Raw genomic sequence first — 23,725 nt, 5'->3', positions numbered from 1 at the left:
GACATTTTCCATAAAGGTAAACTCTGTTACAATGCTTTTCATCATATCACTCATTGCATTGGTGGATTGCTAACAATCATAAATACATGCTTGGATTTTTAAAATGACTTATTCTTCCTGGAAAAAGTAATGAAAGCAGTTTATATTCCTAGCTCGGGAGTTTTTAACTTCTCTGTGTGAAAGAATTGATTGGGACGTCGTTTAGCCTGTCACTGGTGATAAACAAATGGTAATCGGGATCAAATAAAGTATTTGAGATAGTATTTTCAGCTAGTAACTTTTATACTGTTAAAACAGTAAATAGTAGTTAAAGTTGATTATTACCTGGATTTAATCTAGAGCCCAAACAATATGGGATTTTTAGGGCAGATGCATTTAGATTTATATCAATGAACATACAACAAATGTAAATATGTCAGATTATAGCCATATTCTAATTTCCATATGTTGTCCCTTGACATGCTCATATTAAAAAATTCACACGTAACAATAAGTCAAGGTGAGTCTCATAACAATATACAACAGGACTACATACAGGACAAAAAACAGCCAATACAGATATTGTTGTTTTCAAAAAAGAAAAAAAAGCTGATATCTCATGTAACCACCCAGAAGGATATTTCAGTTGATAGCAGATATTGGCCAATTTGTATTGGTTGATATATTAAATAAGAATTATTAGATATGGGGAGAATGTAAATTTGGGACACATCATCAATAGTGTTCCTTTGAATCGGGGGGGGTTGTTTTGACCTTTTAAACACTAGAAACCCTCATCAAAGGTGGCCAACTACAGGGTGATCAAGCTTGAGCTTGCATTCTGTAAATCTTTCCCACTCTCTCCTATTTGCAGAACATTTATATGTAAATACAGGGCATATACTGTCCTGTATATACATTAACACAAATTCTTCTAATACCCAAACTATAATTTAAGACAAAGAAGCAGAACACAGAGGGGTGGATTCACTAATGTTTTAGGGGTATTAAAACTTGTGAAAACGTCACTCCACGGGCTAATAAGGGGTTCAAACCACAGGGAATCAGGACTGCGCATGTTCTGTGCGTCACAATGTGCCCACAATCCATTTAGCGCGTTTGCCTCTGAGGAACATGTAAAGTAGGTGGATCTCACAAGGGACGCAAAAAAATGGGAGGGGGAAATGCAAATAAATTAATGCAATGGGCGCAATGCAATGCAATTCATCAAATCAGAAACGGTTTGCGGTGACTGTTTTATATAAAATAGTACAACCCACAGGCAGGTCCAAACAGACACGCAGAGATCATGGCTGCAATGAATGTTGACACAGAACACAGCGGAGATGAAAAAAAAGTCTAATGTCGGAAAATAATTTAAATAAAACAATAGTCAATATTAACAGCCACTGAATAAGAAAATGCAGATAAGTGTGTGTGAGAGAGAGAAAAACCTGGACACCCGAGATGGTGCGCGTGAAGTCCAGCTGCTGCGGTGCAGAGGATGCAGTGCACGGAGCTCCATGGATGTTGCTCCAGTGAGCTCCTGTGTCTTCATCTTCATGTTTTGACCGTAAAACCTTCGTGATGCATTGATGGCAGGAGCATCAGTTCAGCATCAGCTGACCAGCTGCATTAACTCACATCAATGGCATCTGTCCAAATGTGCCTGTTTTTCATGGACAATTTTATTTCTTTGTTTTGTTTTCCACATTAATAAATGTTTGTTCAGCTGACAGAGAAGTCCACCAGCCTTCAATTGAACTTCTTCAAATGTCACTGTGTGGATTTGTTCACTCACTTCTCCACCTTGAACAGGCAAAACAAATAGGGTGGCCTCAACCACGTCTATACGCAATGTTAGTGAATTCCCCACAGCAGGTGAGGAATCCATCCATTCATCCATTTTCATACCCGCTTATTCCCGTTTATCAGGGTCGCGGGGGTCTGCCGGTGCCAATCTCCGGCTCTCATAGGGCGCTGGGCGGGGGTACACCCTGGACAGGACGCCAGTAGGTGAGGAATTTAAGTGTATTTTACAACTGATTTAGGACATAAGAGATGCTAACAGAAAGCTAACACAGGAGGAAGGTTAACTTTTAGTAGGTTATTTGTTTCAGGCTCAGTAAATGTGATTAATTCTAATCAAACTTTAGTGATCAAGAATGTAATTGTAATTGACTTTAAGGATAAAAAATTATTGTAATTGAATTGTAATTGGAAAAAATGCTGGTCACTGTAATCGTAATTGAATTGTAATTGAACATTGGTAATTAAAAAAACTTAATCACAATTGACCCCAACTCTGATACAAATATATACAAGAATCAAAAAGCTGTCAGGTTAAAGTGACTATTGCAACAAATCAAAAACACCACAGTATTTTTTAAATATTTTTTCCTTGCGTACATACTGTATGATGTAATAGCTATCAGACAGAAGAGCATCATTTTCTTATCTGGAAAAAAAAATGGGGAAAAAGCACCTCAAATTTCAGAAACGAGCTGTTTTCATGATGTATGCCATTATACAGTATTGTGTTCACTAAGGATTCTTCCGTCAGCCTGTGCACTGCAGTTCATGGTGAAAACTTGGTGACAGAGTCCCACACACACAAGTCTTAAATGCCAAGTGGTAACAGCAGAAAGCCTGGCTGTCTCAGTGATGCAAGAGCCAACAGACATCTGGCAATGAGGAGTTGCTAAGCAGTTGGGAGAAGAAGGGGGAGGAGGAGGAGGCTGAGCAAGGGAGGAAGGCCTGGCCTGTTCATAGCAGGCGAGAAAGGGAGAGGAGGGAGTGGGTGATGGAGGTGGGAGAGTGGGGGTTTGGGGGGGGGAGTTATCTTGGACCAATGATGGTGGTGAGGCTGTAGGGAGCAGGAAAATGTCAATAGAGAGGTAGCAAAGGCAGTGAGAGATTAGTGAATGGGAGCGAGTATGTGCAGACTGGTGGAGGTTGTGGATACGCCGTGTGTCACTTCTCCAATCTGTCAGCAGAGCACCTCCGGCCCCCATCAGGCTGCACAGCACGGCCCTGCTTGCTATTAGCTCCCCCAACCCTCCACCCACAGACCCTGTCCTTATGCAGCCTCTTGTCCCCGGCAGTGCACTTCACTGCACACTCATCTCGCCGTGCACAGACAGAAAATCAGCTGTTACATGTTGCAAACATCTCAGGATTCAGAACTACTCAAATTAGCAGCATTCACAGCAGCAGGATGCAGATGATGTCGCTGACCTAAGCACTGTCCCGTGTTTATATATGTATAATATATTATATATATATATATATATATATATATATATACAAACCTCAGCTTGCACATCATGAGACCCATCATATTAAGTTTCAGACCTACAGAATGTTGGGTCTTTCAAAAGCAGGGCTGTATTGGCATCTGGTGGGGGAAAAGCAGCAATGCACCATGTTCCACGTTAATCATCTATTTCATTCATCACAGAGCTAACACTCAGAGGTGGGCTGCGTCCGAATAGTCCCTCCTATCTCCTTTCCTATCCATTTTTACTTAACCCCGTGGATGACGTCACAAGGTTAAGGAAAGTTTTGACAATCAGACGCACTTCCTCTCGGTGACGTGATAATCTGACGGCCGCAAAGTGATGAAAAAACTATACATTCACCATACACTCACCTTCCACTCAGAAATATGAATTATGTTGAATAAATGTGGCTAAATAGATCTCTGATCCCTTTTCATTGAACCACGAAGTGTCTGTTTCTTCAGTTATAATCTGATAATATGTCTTACATATAATAAGATGTGGGTTTTAGTTTATTTGTTTAAAGTTGTTCAAGGCTTATTATTCCATTGGTACGGTCATTGTTAGTTTCCGTATGCGCTCGGGTGTGTGTTTCTCTTTAAATTTTGTCGCCGCAAGGAATTGTGGGTCAGCATTTTCTCATTTCCTTTGGTAAAGGATGCATCAGTGTTTCCTAGGCTAAAAAAGCATTGAGCCTGTTTACCTGAGCTTAAAGAGAACTTGGACGCTCTTTGTCATGGCCGCCACTTAAACACTTCCGGGGGTGAAGGAACAGTGGATAGTAAAGGAGATAGGAGGGACTATTCAGACGCAGCCAGGGTGTGTCCGAATAATCCCTCCTATCTCCTTTCCTATTAATTTTTCCTTAACCCCGGGAAGTGTTTAAGTGGTGGCCATGATAAGCAGCGTTCCAATTCTCTAAAAGCTAAGGAGAGGAGGCTCAGTGCTTCTTTATGACCTCCATTAGCCTAGGAAACACTGAGACATCCTTTACATAACAGATAACATAATTCTGCCCCACAATTCCTTGCAGCGACAACATTTAAAGTGGCCGCTTATTCGAGTGTTCACGAAAAATCACAAAGACTGAAAAAGGACGCAGATCATGTAAGTTATCAATATAATAATATGCATTGAACAACTTTAAATAATCTAAAACCCATATCTTATTATATCCATGCCATATTAATAGATTATAAATGACAGTATTATTATTATTATTATTTTTACTTTTTTATATATATAATATTTATCCCTTATCCTTTATATTTATCATTATTATTTTTATTGTTTCTGGTTTTTTTTTTTTTTTTCTGTTCTTGGCACCAGCTGCCAAGTTAAATTCCTTGTGCTGTTTTAAACTGTACTTGGCGAATAAAAACCACTCTGATAAAACAGAGCACTCTGCCGTTCAATAAAAAGGTATCAGACACATTTTAGCCGCATTATAATTCATTCAACATATTTCATTCACCTAAGAACGCTTCATGCGGTTGTGCATTTATGTGCCTTCAATGTTGTGTTGACCTATATCTTGCATAAATGGAACAATTTCATAAAATCATACTTATTTTGGATTAATGTTGATTTCTGGAAGGTAAGTGTGAGCAACCATTCTCAATGTGACGTTCTTAAGTTTCACTTTGGTTCCATGTAGCCTGGTAGCCTCTTTTCCTTTGATTTACATTCAAACCTTGTTATATTTGAGATTATATCAGCTGTTAGAGGCACAGGGGAACGTGTTATAAATGTGCTTTTAGGAGTCCATTCACCGACGATTGTAGTTTTTTCACCACGGCGGACGTCACTAACCTTTGCCGCCTTCTTATTATTACGTCACCTAGTGGACGTGCGTCTGATTCTCAAAACAACGTATTTCCCTAGCTCCTTTAGGAAGTCTCCTAACACACAGGGTTACACCACTACACCACCATGTTTGCAGCTAATGACAAGTGGCTATGCTGCAAGTACACTTGAGGACTTTTTACACGTAACAGTGATAGTTAGCCAACAGATGCCAACAGAGTTCTCCTGTATGCACTCTGTAATGTGAGACAGGAGTGGGATCAACATGAGACTTTAATCTGCATCACAAGATGCAGATTGTGATCCAAGTGAGTCATCCTCTAACGTCTCACAAACCTTTTCAGGCTATGGTGCAAGCCAAGGTCAAGTTTTTCAAGACTTTCAAACACAATTTGACTGTCTTTAAATTAAAGTTTTATAGTTTGCATGAAAATAAATCTCTTTTTTAAATTGACGTCTTTTTACTTTTTCCATTGATTGGTTTAAAACAAAGTTTTTAAACTTGCCAACTTGCATCCCCATCAGTGTGGATCTCTGACTGATTTCTATGCCTTGCACATTGGCATGCGCAACATCACTTAGAATATAAAGGGAGCTTTGACAAGATTCAATTTTTGTTTCTCATTTTCTTCTCATTTCTTCTACTTGCCACCGAGTCTTGTGCTTTATGAGGAGGAGCCCATCTGCTGTGCCATTGGCCTCGGGCCAGTTTGCTAAATGTGCCAGCATGGGATTGGAGAGAACTTACAAAAGGTCATCATACCCTGGATAGGATCGAGTGACTTCAACTGGACTGCAGCATCACCCAAGTTGGCTGCCACTGCGACACAGAGTCGCAGAGGGGGTGAAAAAGCTTCACCACACAGGGAGTAGAATGGTGCTGGCTGTAAGGTTAAACCATATCTGTGCTTTGATAGAATGCATTGTGAGTAAGTATACTTACTGAAAGACAATATTAAAATAGATAGCATTTTGGGCCTGGAGCAGCAGGATGCAGTCATAGTGTTGTACTCAAAACAACACTATCCAAGCCCAAGACTTGCCAGAGACTAGAATGCACCAAGACTAAGGCTTTTGGGAATTGAGACTGAATCAAGATCAAGATTTATCATATTGTTTATTAAAAAAACGATGAGACAAGGTCAAACAGTTAAAGGAGAGCATTCTCTAATATATATGTTAAAAAAGAAAAAAAAAAAAAAAAAAAACTCTTCCTCACCCTCCGCGGGCGGTCTCTTTTTTCCTCCAAGCTCGGGTCCTCTACCAGAGGCCTGGGAGCTTGAGGGTTCTGCGCAGTATCTTTGCTGTTCCTAGAACTGCACTTTTCTGGACCGAGATGTCTGATGTATTTCCTGGGATCTGCTGGAGCCACTCCTCCAGTTTGGGGGTCACTGCCCCGAGTGCCCCAATGACCACGGGCACCACTGATGCCTTCACCCTCCAGGTTTTCTCCAACTCTTCTCTGAGCCCCTGGTATTGCTCTAGTTTCTCATGTTCCTTTTTCCTGATGTTGAAGTCGCTTGGTTTTGCTATGTCGACCACAACGGCTTTCCTCTGCTCTTTGTCCACCACCACAATGTCTGGTTGGTTTGCCATTACCATTCTGTCCGTCTGTATCTGGAAGTCCCACAGGATCTTGGCTCGGTCATTCTCTACCACCTTTGGAGGTGTTTCCCACTTTGACTTTGGGGTTTCCAGCCCATACTCTGCACAGATGCTCCTGTACACTATACCAGTCACTTGGTTATGGAGCTCCATGTAAGCTTTCCCTGCCAGCATCTTACACCCTGCAGTTATGTGCTGGATTGTCTCATTGGTCTCTTTGCACAGTCTACACCTGGGGTCTTGTCTGGTGTGATAGATCTGGGCCTCTATTGCTCTGGTGCTCAAGGTCTGATATATATATATATATATATATATATATATATATATATATATATATATATATATATATATATATATATATATATATATATATATATATATATATATATATATATAGTATAGTAGTTATCGTAAGAGCAACCATGAGATGAAATACCCAAAAGAAGGCTGGGGGCTAACATCAAGGCAGCACGGAGAGAATTGAGTCAATTGACAGAGGCCTTGAAAGGTGCAATGAAAAAGCAAGCACCCAAAAGGTACAGCCAGATGCCCATACCTGAAGCATTGGAAACTGCCAAACAAAGGCTCCAAGCCATGGCCAGACGCCTAAAGAGATACACGAGAGACAACGAAGCCAGACGAGTAAATCGTCTGTTCGCAACTCAACCAGCGAAAGTGTACGCTCAGTGGCAGGGTAACAATAACAGAGCAGATCCAATCTAAGTACATCAAGGACAAGGCTCCAAGGCTGGAAACTGAACAGTACTGGAAAGGCATATGGGAGAAGGAGGCAGCACACAACAGTGAGCCACCACTGTTTTTATTTATTTTTTATTTATTTATTCAGTTTATTTCCGACATGGTTACATTCACTTTTTTTGTTTTTTTGTACATGCCGAAAAAGGAGACGAGAGAAGCAGTTTGCTTATCTGGGTCCCGTCCCCTGTCTCTCTGGTTGTTTTACCAGGCCTGCTGCGCTTCAATAGTGGTTTGTAAGATGAAGGAATCAGCATTAGATGTCATCACATCATTGGTTAACATGGTGAGCTGGAGGTAAGTGAGTCTTAACAGTCCGGTGATGGTCGGATCTAAATAGCAGGAAAGCAAAAGTCATTATTAGAAAAGCCTAAAAACATCCACATATGAACACAATTCTCAATCCCTATGCCTGGGTTTGAGGTTATTCTCAATGAAAATGTTGTATGTTTCAACAAGTCTCCTTTTAAAGGTTGTATTTTAAGAAACTGCTTTAGCTCATCTACACCCTCGAGATGTCTGTTTACAGCTTCTAAACAACTATTAAGATCGAGATCTGAACCCACTCTCTTGTATGTTTGTTGCTATCTAGGGCTGGGCGATATGTACCAAAACTAATATCTCAATATTTGTTCTCAAAATGGCAATAAACAATATTAATTTTGATATTTTTAACTCAGTAAAGTCTTACCAGAAATATAATTCAGGGTTAAATCTGTTGATGAAAAATGCCACACAGGTACATTTGTTAAACTGTGCCACAACAGAACTCACATGTGTGAGTGAGTTCTGTAGTGGCTTGTTTAGAGGTTGGTTTTGGTTTAGGACGCATTCAGCAATCCATCAAACTGTGCTTTTCATGTTCTGAGAAATAGCCAAAGCAGCGACTAAACTATGAAATAAAAATAGTTGTTATAGGAGATTTTGTAATTTTCCTTATTGCTAAAATAGAAATCTTGATATATGTTGAATCTCAATATGTTGCCCAGGCCCATTGCTATCATGTTGTTGATCCACATCAGTTTTGTCATTTACGCTAACAAGTCTACTGGTTGGCCACTCTAAAGGCATTTTAATTAAAGAAAACCTTCATAGCGATGAGCCTCCAAATTGCCCTTTACAATCAAAAAACACTGTCTAAAAGCTCATATGATTTTAAAAAAACACGTTACAATTACCTTTGATAAGTAAGTATGGATGCTGTCCCATCGTTCATCAGGCTTGTGGGCGACCCACTTACTGATGATTTCAACGGCTTTGTTGTTCTGCTGTACATCATATTTATCACAGTCCAGGATTTGATCCAGCTCATACACTTCAAGCTGCTGAAATTCTTCTAATTCCACAACCTCCTCAAAATGATCAAGCAGGAAGCGAAACGCCCTTTCCTTCAGGACGGGAAAATAAACGATTTGGGTCACATGCCACACCCTGACACAGTTCTCTGGACTCAGATGATCGTCCATGAATTTGGAGCAGACGTCGAGAAGGCTCGATATTTGGTAGCGGTCAGCTGCGATCATCAGATCAAAAACGTTGTCGTTGGTCAGACTGACATTGCTGGTGTATGCAAACTCAATGATCTGCTCCATTATTTCAGGAGTTACATCATTGATCACAAAGACCCTGTGCTCAGTGTCTGACCCCTCCACGTTCAGGTCGCTGTGGGTCAAGAAGGAGAGATATGTAGGATTAGTGAGGAAGAATAACATACTCTATGTATTTAAGATCAATTGAAATAATTTACATCAGTGGATCTAACATTTTTTCAGTCGCCCCCTCAAGGTAGGCACTGCCTACCTTGCCTACCCTGACTGCACGTCACTGCGTCACACCCTCCAAAAAATGATGTCACTCCCCACAATTTGAGAACCACTGTTATAAATGCTTTCTATATGTTTTATGTTTTTGTGTATGAACTGAAAATACGATCAAATCTGATGCATTGAACCAATGTTTCTTCATAATTCAGATTAAATGTTTGTATGTAAAACCTATTTAAAGTTTGGGCTTCTTTTTACTAATTTCCCTAAATTCAATGAAGTCAAATTTCTTTCAATTCACCCACCTGAAGTCCAGGATGCAGGCACTCATGGCGACTTCGTGCACCGGAAACTCCACATCTCCAACTTTGATGACAGCGTCACACAAATGTCTATTAAGGCGAAGCTCATTGGGTGTGGGGCCTGAAGTCATGAAATTCGTGCTTGCGATGGCCCAAATCTTACGATTCATTCTGACAAGAATAGTTTTCTCAATATATCGTCTCAGAACACACAAAGGAAATGCAACCACTTCAAAGGATGAACGCAGAATGCTGGAACGGACCTGGAGATAAAAGCAGTTTAGAACACAAAAAATAGAACTCATCAGTAGTAAACACAAGGTAACCGTGGTTACCACCTGAGGAAGCTTTTTGTGTTGCATGTAAATATATTCAACATGTGCTAGATCAGAGATGGGCAACTGGGGGCCCGGGGGCCACACGACTCCAAAAACACACAAAGGGACAATAAAAATGCACAAAAATACAGAAAAATATACAAAATTACAACCAAAAATATACAAAATTGTATAACAACAAAAACACACAAAACAACAAAAATACACAAAACAATAAAAACACGTTATGAAAACAGAGGCAGAGCAGCCGTGTGCTTTTGGGAGAGGGTGTGGCCTCCTCCTGCCTTACAGCGGAGTGTGTGCAGCCGTTCCAGGAAATAGCGCTGTTTAGTAATTGCTATGAAATGCACAAAATGATGACACTTTCAAACTTATAGGTTCTGTAGGCCATCAGAAATAGAAAAATAAATAATTTATAATTATATTAGAATCAAAACAAATAATCAAAATATCAATTCACCCTTGGGTAGGCACTGCCTACCTTGCCTACCCTGACTGCGCATCACTGGTAAAAAGATCCATTTATCTCCTGTGTCTGGATGCAATAGATAAGTTTCTAAAAACAGCAATTCTTCAGTGGTCATGGTGAGAAACTATGAAATACTCACATGCCGTCCCACTTCCTTGATACACATTATTATTGACCTCCAACCTTTCTTTTTCCAGACGGTGGAGGCCGTTGTTGTTTCACGTCCAATGTGGCAGCAATAATTCGTCCAATGCTAAGAAATGTCCTGGTCTCCTCTGTTTACACTTACCGCGCCATGTTTTGTCTGGGTGAAGTGGTCATGTGACCAGGTACCTCATGTCATGTGACCATGTACGTCAAATTCTGTGATGTGTTTTTGAGGAAAAAGTGTTTTCATAGTGCTTTTGCGGTACAATTCAATATCGAAATGTCTGAAATTCCTCCTCATTAAAGCGTAAAAAGTTTTTTTTGCAATATTTGAGTGTTTTTTTCAAAACTCAGGTGTTTCCTTTACCAGGTTTTATTGCGCTAGTTAGATTTTGTGCATTTCCAAGGGTGATGGAAACGAAACGCAGCTATTGACTAACCACAACATTTGCTGCTGGAGCGAAGAACTGGTGCATGGGTCCTCTCTTCAGATCGCAGAGACCAAGGAATACATCCACAGCATCAAACGCTCATGGGTTTCAACTGGGGCAAGCGTACTATTTTAACAAGCAACACAATTTGAATTTCATGCTATTTGTATGGCATCCCCATGATGGTGTAAAAGTAGCAAATTACATCCACCTTGTGCAACGTTTAATGGGAAATAAAAGTTTTTTTACAAGAGAGGCGGAAGAGGCTACTTCTTAATTTTATATGCAGGAATAACATGAAAACATCATCAGCATGAACGTCTTTCTATTCCGTCTGTGTGTTTTAGATTGTTGAAGATAATGGACTTCAATGGACATCCTTGTAAGAGAAGACGGGGAGAAGAAGGAGAGTCGAGACTATGGTGGCAGAGGTGCAGAAAAGTTCTGTTAAATTTCCATGAGAATTTTAGCTTGGGAACGAACAAAAATGTAAACTTTTCATGGGAATTATTTATTGTATTATCTATATACAAACCCCCGCCTGCACATCAAGAGACCCATTATGTTCAGTTTCAGTCCTACAGAATGTTGGGTCTTTCAAAAGCAGGGCTGTATCAGCATCTGGTGGGGAAAAAGCAGCATTGCACCATGTTCCATGTTTATCATCTATTTTATCCATCACAGGGCTAATGCTCAGAGACAGTCTGTAACAGACTCACGCATTTAAAGCTACAGTCCAAAATGGAAACACCACAGTTAACAAATCATGCCTGTTTTAGGGCTGTGGCAGGAAAAAACCAAAATGCACATGCATGACAGGAAAACAAATTTAAATCGGGATCTGCATTGCAAATTGAAGGAACAATTCTGGTGAATTTCCACAAGTTTTGGTAATATTAAAATGCATAAACTATTCATGGGAATTAGTTATTGGAATTACCCAGAATTTGGGAATACTTTTAACTGATTGTATCTTATTAAACATCAATATTATATTGTATATTTCTTTATATTTTTGCCATTTGGTGATAGATTCATTTTTAATTTTCATGATTGAGTTGGGATGTGTTTTATGTTAATATTTCGATTAGACACTTGGCTGTTTATATGATGCATCCAGTTAATTTCTGTTGAAGAGGTGCTGAGTTTAAACCCTGTTCAGTTTGCTTTACCAGTTGGTCTTATTTATGAAATTCAGATCTTTAATGCACTTTATTCAACAGCTATTGCAGAACATTAGATTTGTTTGACATCTAATAACAGTAAATTACATGTTGTCATGTGTAATTGTATGTATATCCATCCACACTAACCACTACACCACCATGTTTGCAGCTAATGACAAGTGGCTATGCTGCAAGTACACTTGGGGACACTTCACACGTAACAGTGATAGTTAGCCAACAAATGCCAACACGGCCCTCCTGTATGTGCTCTGTAATGTGAGACAGGAGTGCGATCAACATGAAACTTTAATCTGCGTCACAAGAATCAGATTGTGATCCAAGTGAGTCATCCTCTAACGTCTCACAAACCTTTTTAGGCTATGGTGCAAACCAAGGTCAAGTTTTTTAACTTTTGTAAGACTTTCAAACACTATCTGACTGTCTTTAAATTACAGTTTTATAGTTTGCATGACGATAAATTACTTTTTAAAATGTACACCTTTTTACTTTTTCATTGATTGGTTTAAACCAAGTTTTTAAACTTGCCAGCTTGCATCCCCATCAGTATGGATCTCTGACTGATTTCTATGCCTTGCTCATTGGCATGCAACATCACTTAGAATATAAAAGTAGCCTGATACCTCCAGGTAACCGCACTGACGAGATTCAATTATTTCTTCTCTTTTTCTTCTCATCTCTTCTACTTGCCACCTAGTCTTGTGCTTTATGAGGAGGAGCCAATCTGTCATGCCAACATTGGCTTCTGGCCAGTTTGCTAAATGAGCAAGCATGGGATTGGAGACAATTTACAAAAGGTCATCATACCCCGGCTGGGATCAAGTGACTTCGACTGGACTGCAGCGTCACCCAAGCTGGCAGCCACTTTAACGCACACAGAGTTGCAGAAGGGGAGCACTCTGTTTGGGGTGGACACAGAAAATGTGTTAATTGATGAAAAAGCTTCACCACACAGGGAGTAGAATGGTGCCTGCTGGAAGGTTAAACCATATCTGTGCTTTGGTGGATTGCATTGTGAGTAAGTATACTTACTGAAAGACCATATTAAAATAAAGACCATTTTGGGACTGAAGCAGCAGGATGTTGTACTCAAGACAACAATATCCAAGCCCAAGACTTGCCAGAGATAGAATGCACTGAGACCAAAGCTTTTGGGAATAGAGACTGAATCAAGATCAAGACAAGCCAAGCCCATACAATTATATTTGAAACATGATGAGACAAGGTTGAACAGTTAAAGAAACAAAGACAAAAACAAGGTGTCTGCAATGGTTTCATCGCGCAAAATGCAAAAAACATCAAATCTTGACAAATTTGTTCAGCTAAATTCTTGCAATAATAAAAATGACAATTCTTGTAATTATTCAAAAGCCACTTGAAGTCCAGAATTAATTTTAAAATCTGAACATAATAATGATGGACTGATGGGCGAGTTTTTGCAGGTGTCTGACACATAAGGCTCTGGATCAGATTTCCAAGGAGGCAGAAACATCAATAACAGGAATTAATCAGGAAGAGTTTCTTTTCACTTTCACATTAATAAAGTTGAAGAATAGCAGATTGGTGCTGGTCTCACATGGTCTTGATGGAAAATCATGAGGCTGGCCAGTCCAAGACCTAGTAAATATGCTCTCCAAAACCTTCAAATGTGTAATTTTTTAAAAAAAAGTGCGTTCTTCTTATGCTTGCGTTCTTATTCTATATTGCAAATATGTGACGCACTAACCTTTTGTATTGGCAGTTAGTTATCGTTCTTAAATGATGTTACAACACAGTCTGATTAAAAATAATTGAAAAGTAATCATTTCTATATGTTTTTTTTATGAACCCAAAAAACAAAACAAATATACAGTAGTTCTAATTAACAGTGATAGTAGTAATAGAATATTGAAAATTTATCTCAGATTTGCCACAAGCATCTATGTGTTATATAATAAAATGGAAATGAAATGTTCATTTACTATCCTTTCTACCCCTAACTGTGACTCAGAAGGAGCTGTGGCACAATAAATGCCTGGCCTTAAAAGCAAAAAATGAGTGTGAATTTGAAAGTGTGTGTATATTTGTGCATATGCTTTATTCTGTTTTGAATGTTTGAATGAAGTATGTACCTTCCTCACAAAACAAAAGCAAATGCAGCAAAAGGCAAACAAAAGAATCTGGGGGAAAAGTGTTTTATTGATTCTTGTGTTCACAGAGTTTGAAAATCACTGCATTGGCTTTTTAAAGGAGAGGCAGACTATTACGATCCTTGAGAGCCACAGTACTGCATGCACTAGATTTCTACCTGTTTCAAAACTGGTAATGCAATCAGACAGTATCACCAGCCACCACACACATATACGCACACAAATCCAGTCTTCTAAAGTGCAGTATTGCATCCTATTTTACAGCTTCCCATTATTATTACTAAACTCACCTGACCTCACCATTAGTTTTTTTTGCTGGCGTTCTGTTTATTTTCCACACATAAAACCACCAGCACAATGAGAAGAAGTAAAGGCTGACGAACACTGAGAAATCATAAAGAAAAAGGATGGTGAAGAAAGTGCCCACCAACAAGGCACAGAGTAGAAACCTGGTTATGTGAAAGACAATGTATAACACACTCCTCCAAGCAACACCCTCAGATTCTTTGGCGTTCCCTAAAGATGACTCTGAATGCTTGTAAGATGGAAGGGCTGACCGATTAAAACTATCTTGGAGGAAGATATCCTTTGGTGTCTCCTGACAAGTGTCTGATCTTTCTGTCATTGTAGTGTAGTTTTCCCTATCTGTTATAGAGCCGAGAGCAAGAATTGTTTCGGTCAGTGAGCATCTCCTTTGAAAAGCAAAAGAGATTAAAAGATCCTGACTGGGATAAGCACTTGAACTCACATCTGTCTTTTGTTGAGAGAAAATGGGAGTTTGTTGACTGAGAGAGTGATTTCTCTCTTTTGACGAACACTCGCATCCATTAGTTACTGAGGGTTGCTCTTGTATACACTCCTGAACAACAATTTCCTCAGCGTGTGCAATGTCTGCCTGTCTACATCCCACTCCAGTAACAGCAGTATTGTCCATACAAAAGCCCTGCAGCTCTCGACTGAAGATGTCTTCCCATATCCTCCTGATCAAATCTTCTCCAAATCTTTCAATGGCAATCATTTCCACTCTTGGTTCTATCTCTTCAAGTGAAACTGGGTTTTCTGATGTAATGGGATCTTTTTCTCCTCTGGATATTTTTTCGTATTCAACAGGTGAGGACATTTCAACTTCTGCCAACAACTTGTGCTCTTTAAGTTCAGCGAGTGTGTTTCCCTTTTTCTCCTGAGAATCCCTAACATTACCCATCAGCTCTGTTGTTGCTTCTATATTCAGCTTTCCACTACTCACGCTCTCATCCTTGTCTTCATTCATCAAATCTTTGAGTGGATGTGATGTCTCAGGTTGGCATTGAGTTAAAGTATCTTTCGTAGAAAGACTCTCCTTCTCCATTACTTCTTCAGTGCTTGTGTTGTCATCGTCTTCCTTTTTACTTTCCATCACTTCTTGTGAATGACTCCATTCTGGTTGTAAAGTCTTTATGACGTTTGGGTCATCTGTTAGACTGCATCTACATTTTAGGTGGTCACTTTGGACAACCCTCACCATCTTTGGGGATTTGATCGTCACCGCCTGACTTGATGGGTCAAACTCTTGGGAATTCATAACAATTCCATCACAATAGGACTCCCTATCTTGAATGCATTGCTCTTCATTTGCTGATTGATTGATTGATTGATTAGGTAATGACAAAGCCACTGAAACTGGTTGTCCAGATATCTCACTATGATGTGATTCCTTCTCATCAAACACACAAGTCGTTTCGAGGCCTGACCATGTACATTTCTCTGTTTCTTTGCTCGCTTTATCGTAGAAAGTTTCCTTTGTATTGAATACTTCCATTGTATTACTATTTACTGTCTTATCATCATTGAAAGCGAGTGCCCTGTCTTTGTTTTTCCTGCACTTTTGGTTTGTTTGAAAATCACTTGGATGAACAAGTGTAGATTGTACATTGACTTCACCCTTCATTTCTTCTTGTAATGTATTTTCACTATTTTGCTTGAGTTTGAATTTCTCCCAACACATTTCAGTAAGATATTTCAGAGACTTTTCATCCTCTTGTGGTGTGAATATCTCCTCCTCTTTTTTCGTCCCACATCTAGATGCAGAAAAGACATCCCTTGCCCCATCCTTTATTTCCAGGCTGATTGCCTCCCTAAATGCCAGCATGTCATCCATCTCACTGGATGCAGTACCTGTAACCTTGCCCTCCCCTCTCGAAGAAAGACCCTCGTGGAGCCTTGCTCCAACTGAGATCCTATCACCGGCAGTGGCATTCTGAGACGCTAGCATTGCTGTCATGTCTGTTGTCTCCGACTCCCCAGAGCTTGTTACTAAGTCAGCTGTGTGCAATGTTATGGTCTTGTCTCCTATTTTTTCTGCTCCTCCTATTATTCTGTCTTTTTCTAGCTCCCAGACGGCAGACGTGTGACACTCTGTTGAACTGTCAACAGAGCCCTCGGACACGGGCGGTGCCCCCTTAAGGCTAAATTCCAGCAGAGTGTCTATTACGGAGTTACTCTGTGACCCTTGGGATGCATCTTGTGTTGCTGCGTTGTCATCCCTTGGCCTGCTGTCACATACTTTGGCAGACTGGTGGTCCTTAGCGTTAAAGGCAACATTAGCCGACAGTGTTTTGCAAGAGTCTGACAGCCCCTGACATGTAGCTAAGGTGTGCACATGTAAAGGTGTGGGTGTGTCTGCGCCCACTTGAAATTCTTGAAACTTTTGAGTTGTTGCTGTATATTGAATCTGGTGGTCGTTTTTATTTGAGGGAGATGTTGCTGTCTGCTGCATTGCTGACTCTGGAATGGCAGAATGGTCTCCACTGCTAGGTGCATTAAGAAAACTCTGCCATACTTTGCACACAGTGGGTTCTCTGCTGTTGCCATTGTCTGTACTCTTAGGAAAGCTCTCCCAGGTGTTATTAGCAGAATAAGTGTTTTCTCTTGATACTTTCGACAAGGTAATGTGTGATTCTCCAGCCCAGATGTCTTCCATACCAGGATTTTCCACCTGCTGAGGTTCATTGTTCCAGTTCTGTGTAAGTAGGGTTATCTGATGGTCGGTAAAGACCTGTGGAGTCTTTTGGCTTTGGTCTTCCTGTGAATCTGGCAGAGAATCCAGGGCTTTAAGACGGTAGGCTACACCCTGAGTGACCGTCCGTGGTACTCGATTTTGACTTTGAGGGAGGCAGTCTTGCGCATGTGCTAAATGTTCCAGACTATGATCTCGTTTTTCATTCTCCAACTGTCAAAAAGGTCAAAGTTAAAAAGTCAGGTGAAATGTAGCTTATTCTTGAACTGTTAGTCATATAAAGCTAAAAGGCACAAGTACGTCAATATTAGCTTTGCAAACATTTTAAATCTGTATATAACAGTGATGATGCAATGCACTGTAACACAAGCACGAGCCCTCTTTTTTTTGCATGTTCTCATTGCTAATTAAGTGTTTAACTTGCATGTTCTCAAGTGTCATTTCTTGCCTACCGACTGTCTCTACTGTGCAGTAGCACGTAGGCATAACTCTGATCAGTTTTCTTTAAAGCTTTTCAGAAATAAGATACGTGCATGTGTTAAAGTTTGTTTGGAGACAGAAATGAGCTCTGTTTCATTGGGCCCACGTGACAATGCGTTACAGCTAGGAATGCTTGCTATTTGGGGCAGTTGGTGTTTATTCCCTTGTCTGTTCAAGGTAAAAATTATACAGGATTCTCACCATAGATTTGTGGTCGTTAGGGTTATGCAACAATTGCACCTGCTCTTTTTGATTCCTTGTCTTTTTGTCAGCCTTTTCTTTTTTACATCGTTCTTCTAGTCCTACAAAATGTGATAAAACAAGGGTTTGAGTTTGCTTGCTCACATGAAACAAACATTTTCAGATAGATCAATGTATTATACACACCCCCAGCAAGTGTTTCCTTGGTAATGGTCTCTCTGGTTCTTTCTTCTGCACCTCCATTCCTGTTGTAGAACAAAACAGTCAAATACCTGCACTTCCTCTCTGTTTATTTATGTATTTATTTGCTTGGGGCAATACAGGTCAAACTCAGTCCCAGATGGTTGCAAGTTATACAAAGATGAATGTGTCATCACCCAGCTCTACAGAAAGCTCTAACAAGCCTGTTGAAGTAAGGAAACTTGTCAAACATGCAGCACTGCAGCGCACCAGGAGTGAGAGTGGGAACCACCAGACTTGGGAGATTGACGGTACTTCTATCATGGCAACAAATGTGCCTTAAAATAAGATTTCCACGTCTGATGAGCAGTTTTTAGTCTTCAAAATTCTTATTGTATTTGATGTTGTATATACAAGACTTTTTTGTGGGAGGTAAAACTGTAATTGTTGTGAAAAAAAAACTGCTTTAAAGTGATTTAAAACTATTTATTTATTTAAACAGTGTCCTATTTAAAGAGGGATCTTCAAAGGAAAATCAAAGCAACTTAATTTTACTTCTTGGAGAACTCTAAAATGTATTTTTGTGCATCTAATCTGTTTACATATGTATATACAGTAAACTTTTCTTTATTTGTAATCATTATTAATGTTTTATGTTTTTGCATCTTATCGTTCATTTGCACATTTTCTTTGTGTAGTCTTGCTCCTTTTTTCTTCGTGTGTATGATTATAAAAGTTCCAAGCCCGCAGTGCTGGGTACCCAGGACCAGTGGTGCTGGGAAACCTATTGTAATTGTTGTGGTTTTTATTATTTTCAAGTGGTGCTGTAGGCTAAACCGTGCAAGGGAGGGCCAGACCCCTTTGCTTACCTCAGACGGAAAAACTTACATATGTCCGTCAGCAGGTGGCGCTATAACCTAGGTCAACGTGTTTTGGCTTATAACTCCTACACCGTATGTCGCACATTCAAAAACTTAATATCCACAGATTCCCTGAATAGCACTGAATCACCTGGGGCTAGGCTGTAATTTTCTTGGCGCAAAAACTGGAAAACCTAATTTTTCAAACTCCTCCTTTGGGAGTCTAAAGTTGAGTAAATAATTTTTTTTCGGTCAAAATATGCGCAAATTATTAATGAGTAAAGTTTTCTAGCTAGCTATACATATGCAAATTGTTGCATATTTTATTCAAAATAAATGCTAAAAAAACCAAATATGAGATCCTTGGTTGGCATGTGACTGTGGGAGAATAAGCCACATTTGAATAATGTGGGCCACTAGGGGGTGCTGCAAATATGAGAAATGTACTGTATATCTCTTAAATGGTAATTTTTACCAAATTTTGTGGGTATGACCTTGGGTCGCTCCTGAGGCCATATCTTAAAATTAATCACAATTGATCAAAGTGGGCGTGGCTTATTAGAAGCATAAACAACATACATTTATTTCAGCTATACTATTATGTCGAGTGCTGTGAAATTTACTGATTATATATTGAAGAGCACACAGATCACCCATACCAAAAAGTGCACCACTAGGTGGCGCTATAATGGGTGCAAATGCATTTTGGCCTGTAACTTTCACATCTTAAATCACATCTTCATAAACTTTATATCCACGTGTTCAGAGCAAAGGGCACGTTGGCCTGTGTCCTGACTCTCGCCCCAAGCTCGTCATCCTTCGTGGCGTACTTCCATGGGCTCTGCAAAACCAGGGGGCGGAGTCACACAGGAAGGCCTGGCCCCCTTTTAAAACTGCTTGTAGTTCTAGTTATTTTTAGTGTTGTTTTTTAATATGCCGCTCTTTGCCGTTCTATCTACCCCTCTGGGTTTAATGACATGATTCTGATTCTAAGTATAATGCACACATGTTGAAAGTACAACATATAAGACATTTGCCTCTAAGGCAGAGGTGGGCAACTTTTATCACAGCGGGGACCACATTATCAACATTCATATCAACATTTAGAATAATGACCGATCTGAGTGTTAATTCAGGGAACAACAAAGGTTTTACTTTGTTTTCGTTGTTTTGTAATTTTTTCTCTCATTTTGTGCTTATTTAGTTGTGAATTAGTGCTTTTGAAGTAATTTTTGTCAATGTTACTATTATTTTTGTGTATATTTGTAGTTGTCTTGTGTGTATGTAGTAAATTTCACATTTTTTTTTGTCATTTTGTATGGTGTTTTTTGTCATTTTGTATGGTGTTTTTTGTCATTTTGCGTATTTTTGCTGTTGTTTTGTGTATTTCTCTGTCATTTCGTGCGTATACTTCATGGGTTCTGCAGAAAAATTGCCAGTTGCCAACATCTGCTCTTTATTCTACAAGGCTTTAACCTGCTCTGGTACTAATCCAGTCAAACATAAACTATTACACATACACTTGTGGTCTTTAATTGTGCTAGGAACATTTCTGTGTTCTCAACAAGGCTCACAATAATGAGTAATCCTGTGTGTACGTTGATGTCAAAGAGGTCAGAAGCAGCATTGCCACCTGACCATACATGGGCACTCAGCAGGCCAAACTTTCATTCTTTCACAGTTATGTAAGAGCCTACTGTAAACACACAATGGCTCAGCCTGCACACTATATTGCTTTTGGACTTCACTTAATGAGAATAAGAAGTGGAGCGTGGAAGCAGAGCAGCCATGCTGTGTCAAATTTCAACATCTCCCCGTCCACAGTGAATGTAAGGTGCTTGGGCCCTTAGTTGCTCAGACTTCATTTCTGGCAGGCGGTTATAAGAAAAAGCTTTAATGGTGGCTTCCTTTTGTAGAATAAAGCCCTGGATCTTATTAAAAATGCGACATTTATTATTGATATAAGAGGAGAATGTGACTTCTTTCATCAAAGGTCGGTTAGAGAAGGTTGCGTTGTACTCACCTGATAGCTCGGAGACAGCTCCTCTTGCTCCTAAAGCCACTCTCTTCAGACATTTCAGTCTCCTTTATGCATCCTCTTTGGTGACAGAAGAGCACATAGTTCATCTCTTTGTTATTAGCCCAGAACGTGCCGAGTGAAGTCTCATAGCGGAGACAGAACTCCACTCTGGTTCCGTCTCTTTCAAAGGGAGGAACTAAAGTGTAGCTGAAGGTAAACCTGTCAGTTTCCCTGTCACTGGACCCAGGCACGTACTCGGCCAACAGGTCGAAGTAGCTGTTCCATCGATCAAGGGTTATCCTCGCGTAAACAAGCTTATTGTAGCAGAGGTTGACCACCCTGATTTTGCCTCGGAGGGTGGTGGTACCAGGGAGAAGCTCGATGCTCTCCAGCTCCACCATCTGAGTGTGTAGTCTTTCATGGAGCTCGGCTTGGGACGAAGGCACAGAGAACAGGCAGGACATGTAGAACTCCTCCAGTGAGTGCTTTCTCTCTCTATCATTGCACTGAACCACCTCTGACTCACTCAGGTCAATGTTGTCAAACTCTTTGACTGACACCAGGTCGAGGCCAAAGGCGTCTGCGAACGACACTTTTCTACGAGCGACCGGTGGAGGTTCTGGCTCCGAATCGTCATCCGTCTCCTCGTCTGTGGAGTACGATCTACTCAATCCTCCCTCTTCCACCGGTTCTTCCTCATCCTTTACCGACGCCATGTCATCTTGCAAACACTGGAAGCAAACAGCGTCCATTCTGTGTAGTTGTCTGCCTTTCCTGCTCTGAGGGCGCCACGGACCACACAGCGTCTGGCCTGGCTGCACTGATACTGCAGATGGGAGAGCAGGGAGACGAGTTTGGTTACAGGAGAACTCTGAGGCTGAGCTAGGCCTAATAATAGGTCAGATATAGGACACGAGTCACGCTTTCATCCTCTCACTTTTACTTTTTTTAACTCGCTGGCCTCAAGCGAACTAATGACTGAAACCAAAGTTTTAAACCATAAAAATGACAACAGGCGGTTCATAATCAGAGGTTAAATATTTTAAACTTCTAATGTATCATAAGCTAACTCAAAGCACTGGAAACGCATATTTCACCAACAAATATTTATTACATTTTCACTCATTTATGCTTACTCCTATATCTGCATTAATATTAAACTTCTAAACATCGACTATGCTCATAATAAATGCAGAACTGTTGGTAATAGATATGTAAGTACAAGTGTTTTAACTTAACTACTTCAACTTTAACTTTTAACCCCCCCCATCCATGTCCTAAATTGTCATTTGCACATTTGTTGTGTTTTTTCTTCTTCTTCTGCTGTTAAGGCTGCACAACTAATCAATACAAAATCAAAATAGGATTATTTAATGAGGGGGATAAAATAGGAAAATCGATTTTCCCGTTTAATCACGGCAATAGTCTCTCTCCCTTTACAAACGGTTGAAAAACAAGTTTCAAACACATGTTTAACGTGATAGACCCCCGCTACAACCTTTTCTTTTTTAAATGTGAATTTTGTGTGAGGTTTTTTTTTTTTTTTTTTTCTAATGCAAGGTTCTCTTTTTTAAAATGTTGAGGGATTCATTATTGGTTGGCAAGTTGTTATTTAATCAGTCTGACAGGGGATTTAACATTCTTTGTTAAAGCAGTTGCCCTTTATTCCCAATACAGACATTTGTTTTCAGTTTTTCAATTCAAAGAAAGTACACGCAATAACTAAATCCAGTCTTTTTTTTTTTTTTTTTTTTTTTAAGTGGAAAAAAAAAATCGAAATCAGAAATCAAGTTTTCAAAGTCAAAGAATGGGATTTTGTTTTGAGCTAAAATCGTGCAGCCTTATCTGCTGTATTTTACACTGTTATCCTAATTTACTATTTATTTTTTGTTCTTACGCTCTACTGTTATATTCTGTTGCTGCAAATATGAATTTCCCCTCTGGGGATTAATAAAGGTCTATTCTATTCTATTTCTACTCTATTCTATTAATAAAGTGGTTTGTATTGGTTTCATTTATGCTTACTCCTGTATCTGCGTTTATACAACTATTAAGCTTCTAATGTAAACATTGATTATTTCAGTAATAAATGCAGAACTGCTGCTTTAGATACTGTATGTAATTACAGTATTAAGTATTTTATCTGAATAAAGTGGTTTGATAAAAAATAAATAAAAGGTTAAAAATGTCCCTGACCACAACAAACAAGCAAATAAACACACACATTTAATTTGTATAAAAAAATAAATTCTGCCCACTGGAAACGCACATTTCACCAACAAATATTTATTACATTTTCAGTCATTTATTGTTAGTCATTTATAGGCAAGGCAAGGCAAGGCAAATTTATTTATATAGCGCATTTCATACTCAAGGCAACTCAATGTGCTTTACATGATAAAACATTCAATTGTTTAAAATCAATAAGAACATTTAAATCAATAAGAACATTTAAAATCATCAGTAAAATCAATTAAAATCATCAGTAAAATCATCATTACATCAACAACATGACAAAAAATCTCTCTCTCAATCATATGCAGTAGAGAAAAAAAGTGCCTTTAACTTTGATTTAAAAATGTTCACATCTGATGCTGACTTCAGCTCCGCTGGCAGTTTGTTCCACTTCTTTGCAGCATAACAACTAAAAGCAGCATCACCATGTTTACTGTGAGCTCTGGGCTCCACTATCTGACCTGTGTCCATAGATCTGAGAGACCTGCTGGGGTCATACCTGACTAACATGTCACTGATGTATTCTGGACCAAACCCATTCACAGATTTATACACCAGCAGCAG

General features: G+C 39.5%; 2 protein-coding genes across 3 annotated transcripts; both read right to left on the bottom strand.

The window, feature by feature from the left end:
- Window positions 1-6,387: 6,387 nt before the first annotated feature.
- Window positions 6,388-13,910, bottom strand: LOC114464401 (kelch-like protein 10). Of its 2 annotated transcripts, none has more exons than XM_028448530.1 (6): window positions 10,439-13,910; window positions 9,496-9,755; window positions 8,606-9,089; window positions 7,634-7,759; window positions 7,479-7,493; window positions 6,388-6,424 (listed from the first exon to the last, which is right to left on the bottom strand). In XM_028448530.1, exons 1-4 carry the CDS (start codon window positions 10,463-10,465, stop codon window positions 7,736-7,738), a joined length of 795 nt encoding a protein of 264 aa, XP_028304331.1. In that variant the 5' UTR covers window positions 10,466-13,910; the 3' UTR covers window positions 6,388-6,424; window positions 7,479-7,493; window positions 7,634-7,735. The 2 variants fall into 2 exon arrangements, with proteins under 2 accessions (XP_028304331.1, XP_028304330.1); XM_028448529.1 differs by having other exon boundaries at window positions 12,685-13,910.
- Window positions 13,911-14,091: 181 nt separating this feature from the next.
- Window positions 14,092-21,785, bottom strand: ppp1r3aa (protein phosphatase 1, regulatory subunit 3Aa). Its single transcript, XM_028448522.1, has 4 exons — window positions 20,930-21,785; window positions 18,053-18,111; window positions 17,867-17,967; window positions 14,092-17,398 (listed from the first exon to the last, which is right to left on the bottom strand). Exons 1-4 carry the CDS (start codon window positions 21,676-21,678, stop codon window positions 14,477-14,479), a joined length of 3,831 nt encoding a protein of 1,276 aa, XP_028304323.1. The 5' UTR covers window positions 21,679-21,785; the 3' UTR covers window positions 14,092-14,476.
- Between the last annotated feature and the right edge of the window lie 1,940 nt (window positions 21,786-23,725).

The sequence above is a fragment of the Gouania willdenowi genome, chromosome 6 (assembly GCF_900634775.1).
Source record: "Gouania willdenowi chromosome 6, fGouWil2.1, whole genome shotgun sequence".
NCBI classification, from domain to species: domain Eukaryota; kingdom Metazoa; phylum Chordata; class Actinopteri; order Blenniiformes; family Gobiesocidae; genus Gouania; species Gouania willdenowi.
Note: the sequence above shows the minus strand (reverse complement) of the source record. Positions and strands in the feature narration are given on the sequence as shown.

Coding starts and splice junctions, on each gene's coding strand:
- ppp1r3aa (XM_028448522.1), bottom strand. CDS start 21,678: ATGGACGCTGTTTGCTTCCAGTGTTTGCAAGATGACATGGCGTCGGTA. Junction 18,112..20,929: donor AGCTGTCTCCGAGCTATCAG/GTGAGTACAACG, acceptor GTTCTACAACAG/GAATGGAGGTGCAGAAGAAA. Junction 17,399..17,866: donor CTAACGACCACAAATCTATG/GTGAGAATCCTG, acceptor CCTTTTTGACAG/TTGGAGAATGAAAAACGAGA.
- LOC114464401 (XM_028448529.1), bottom strand. CDS start 12,834: ATGCTTGCTCATTTAGCAAACTGGCCAGAAGCCAATGTTGGCATGACA. Junction 9,756..12,684: donor GTCAGTGCGGTTACCTGGAG/GTATCAGGCTAC, acceptor TTTTATCTCCAG/GTCCGTTCCAGCATTCTGCG. Junction 7,760..8,605: donor TCCATACTTACTTATCAAAG/GTAATTGTAACG, acceptor CCTGCTATTTAG/ATCCGACCATCACCGGACTG.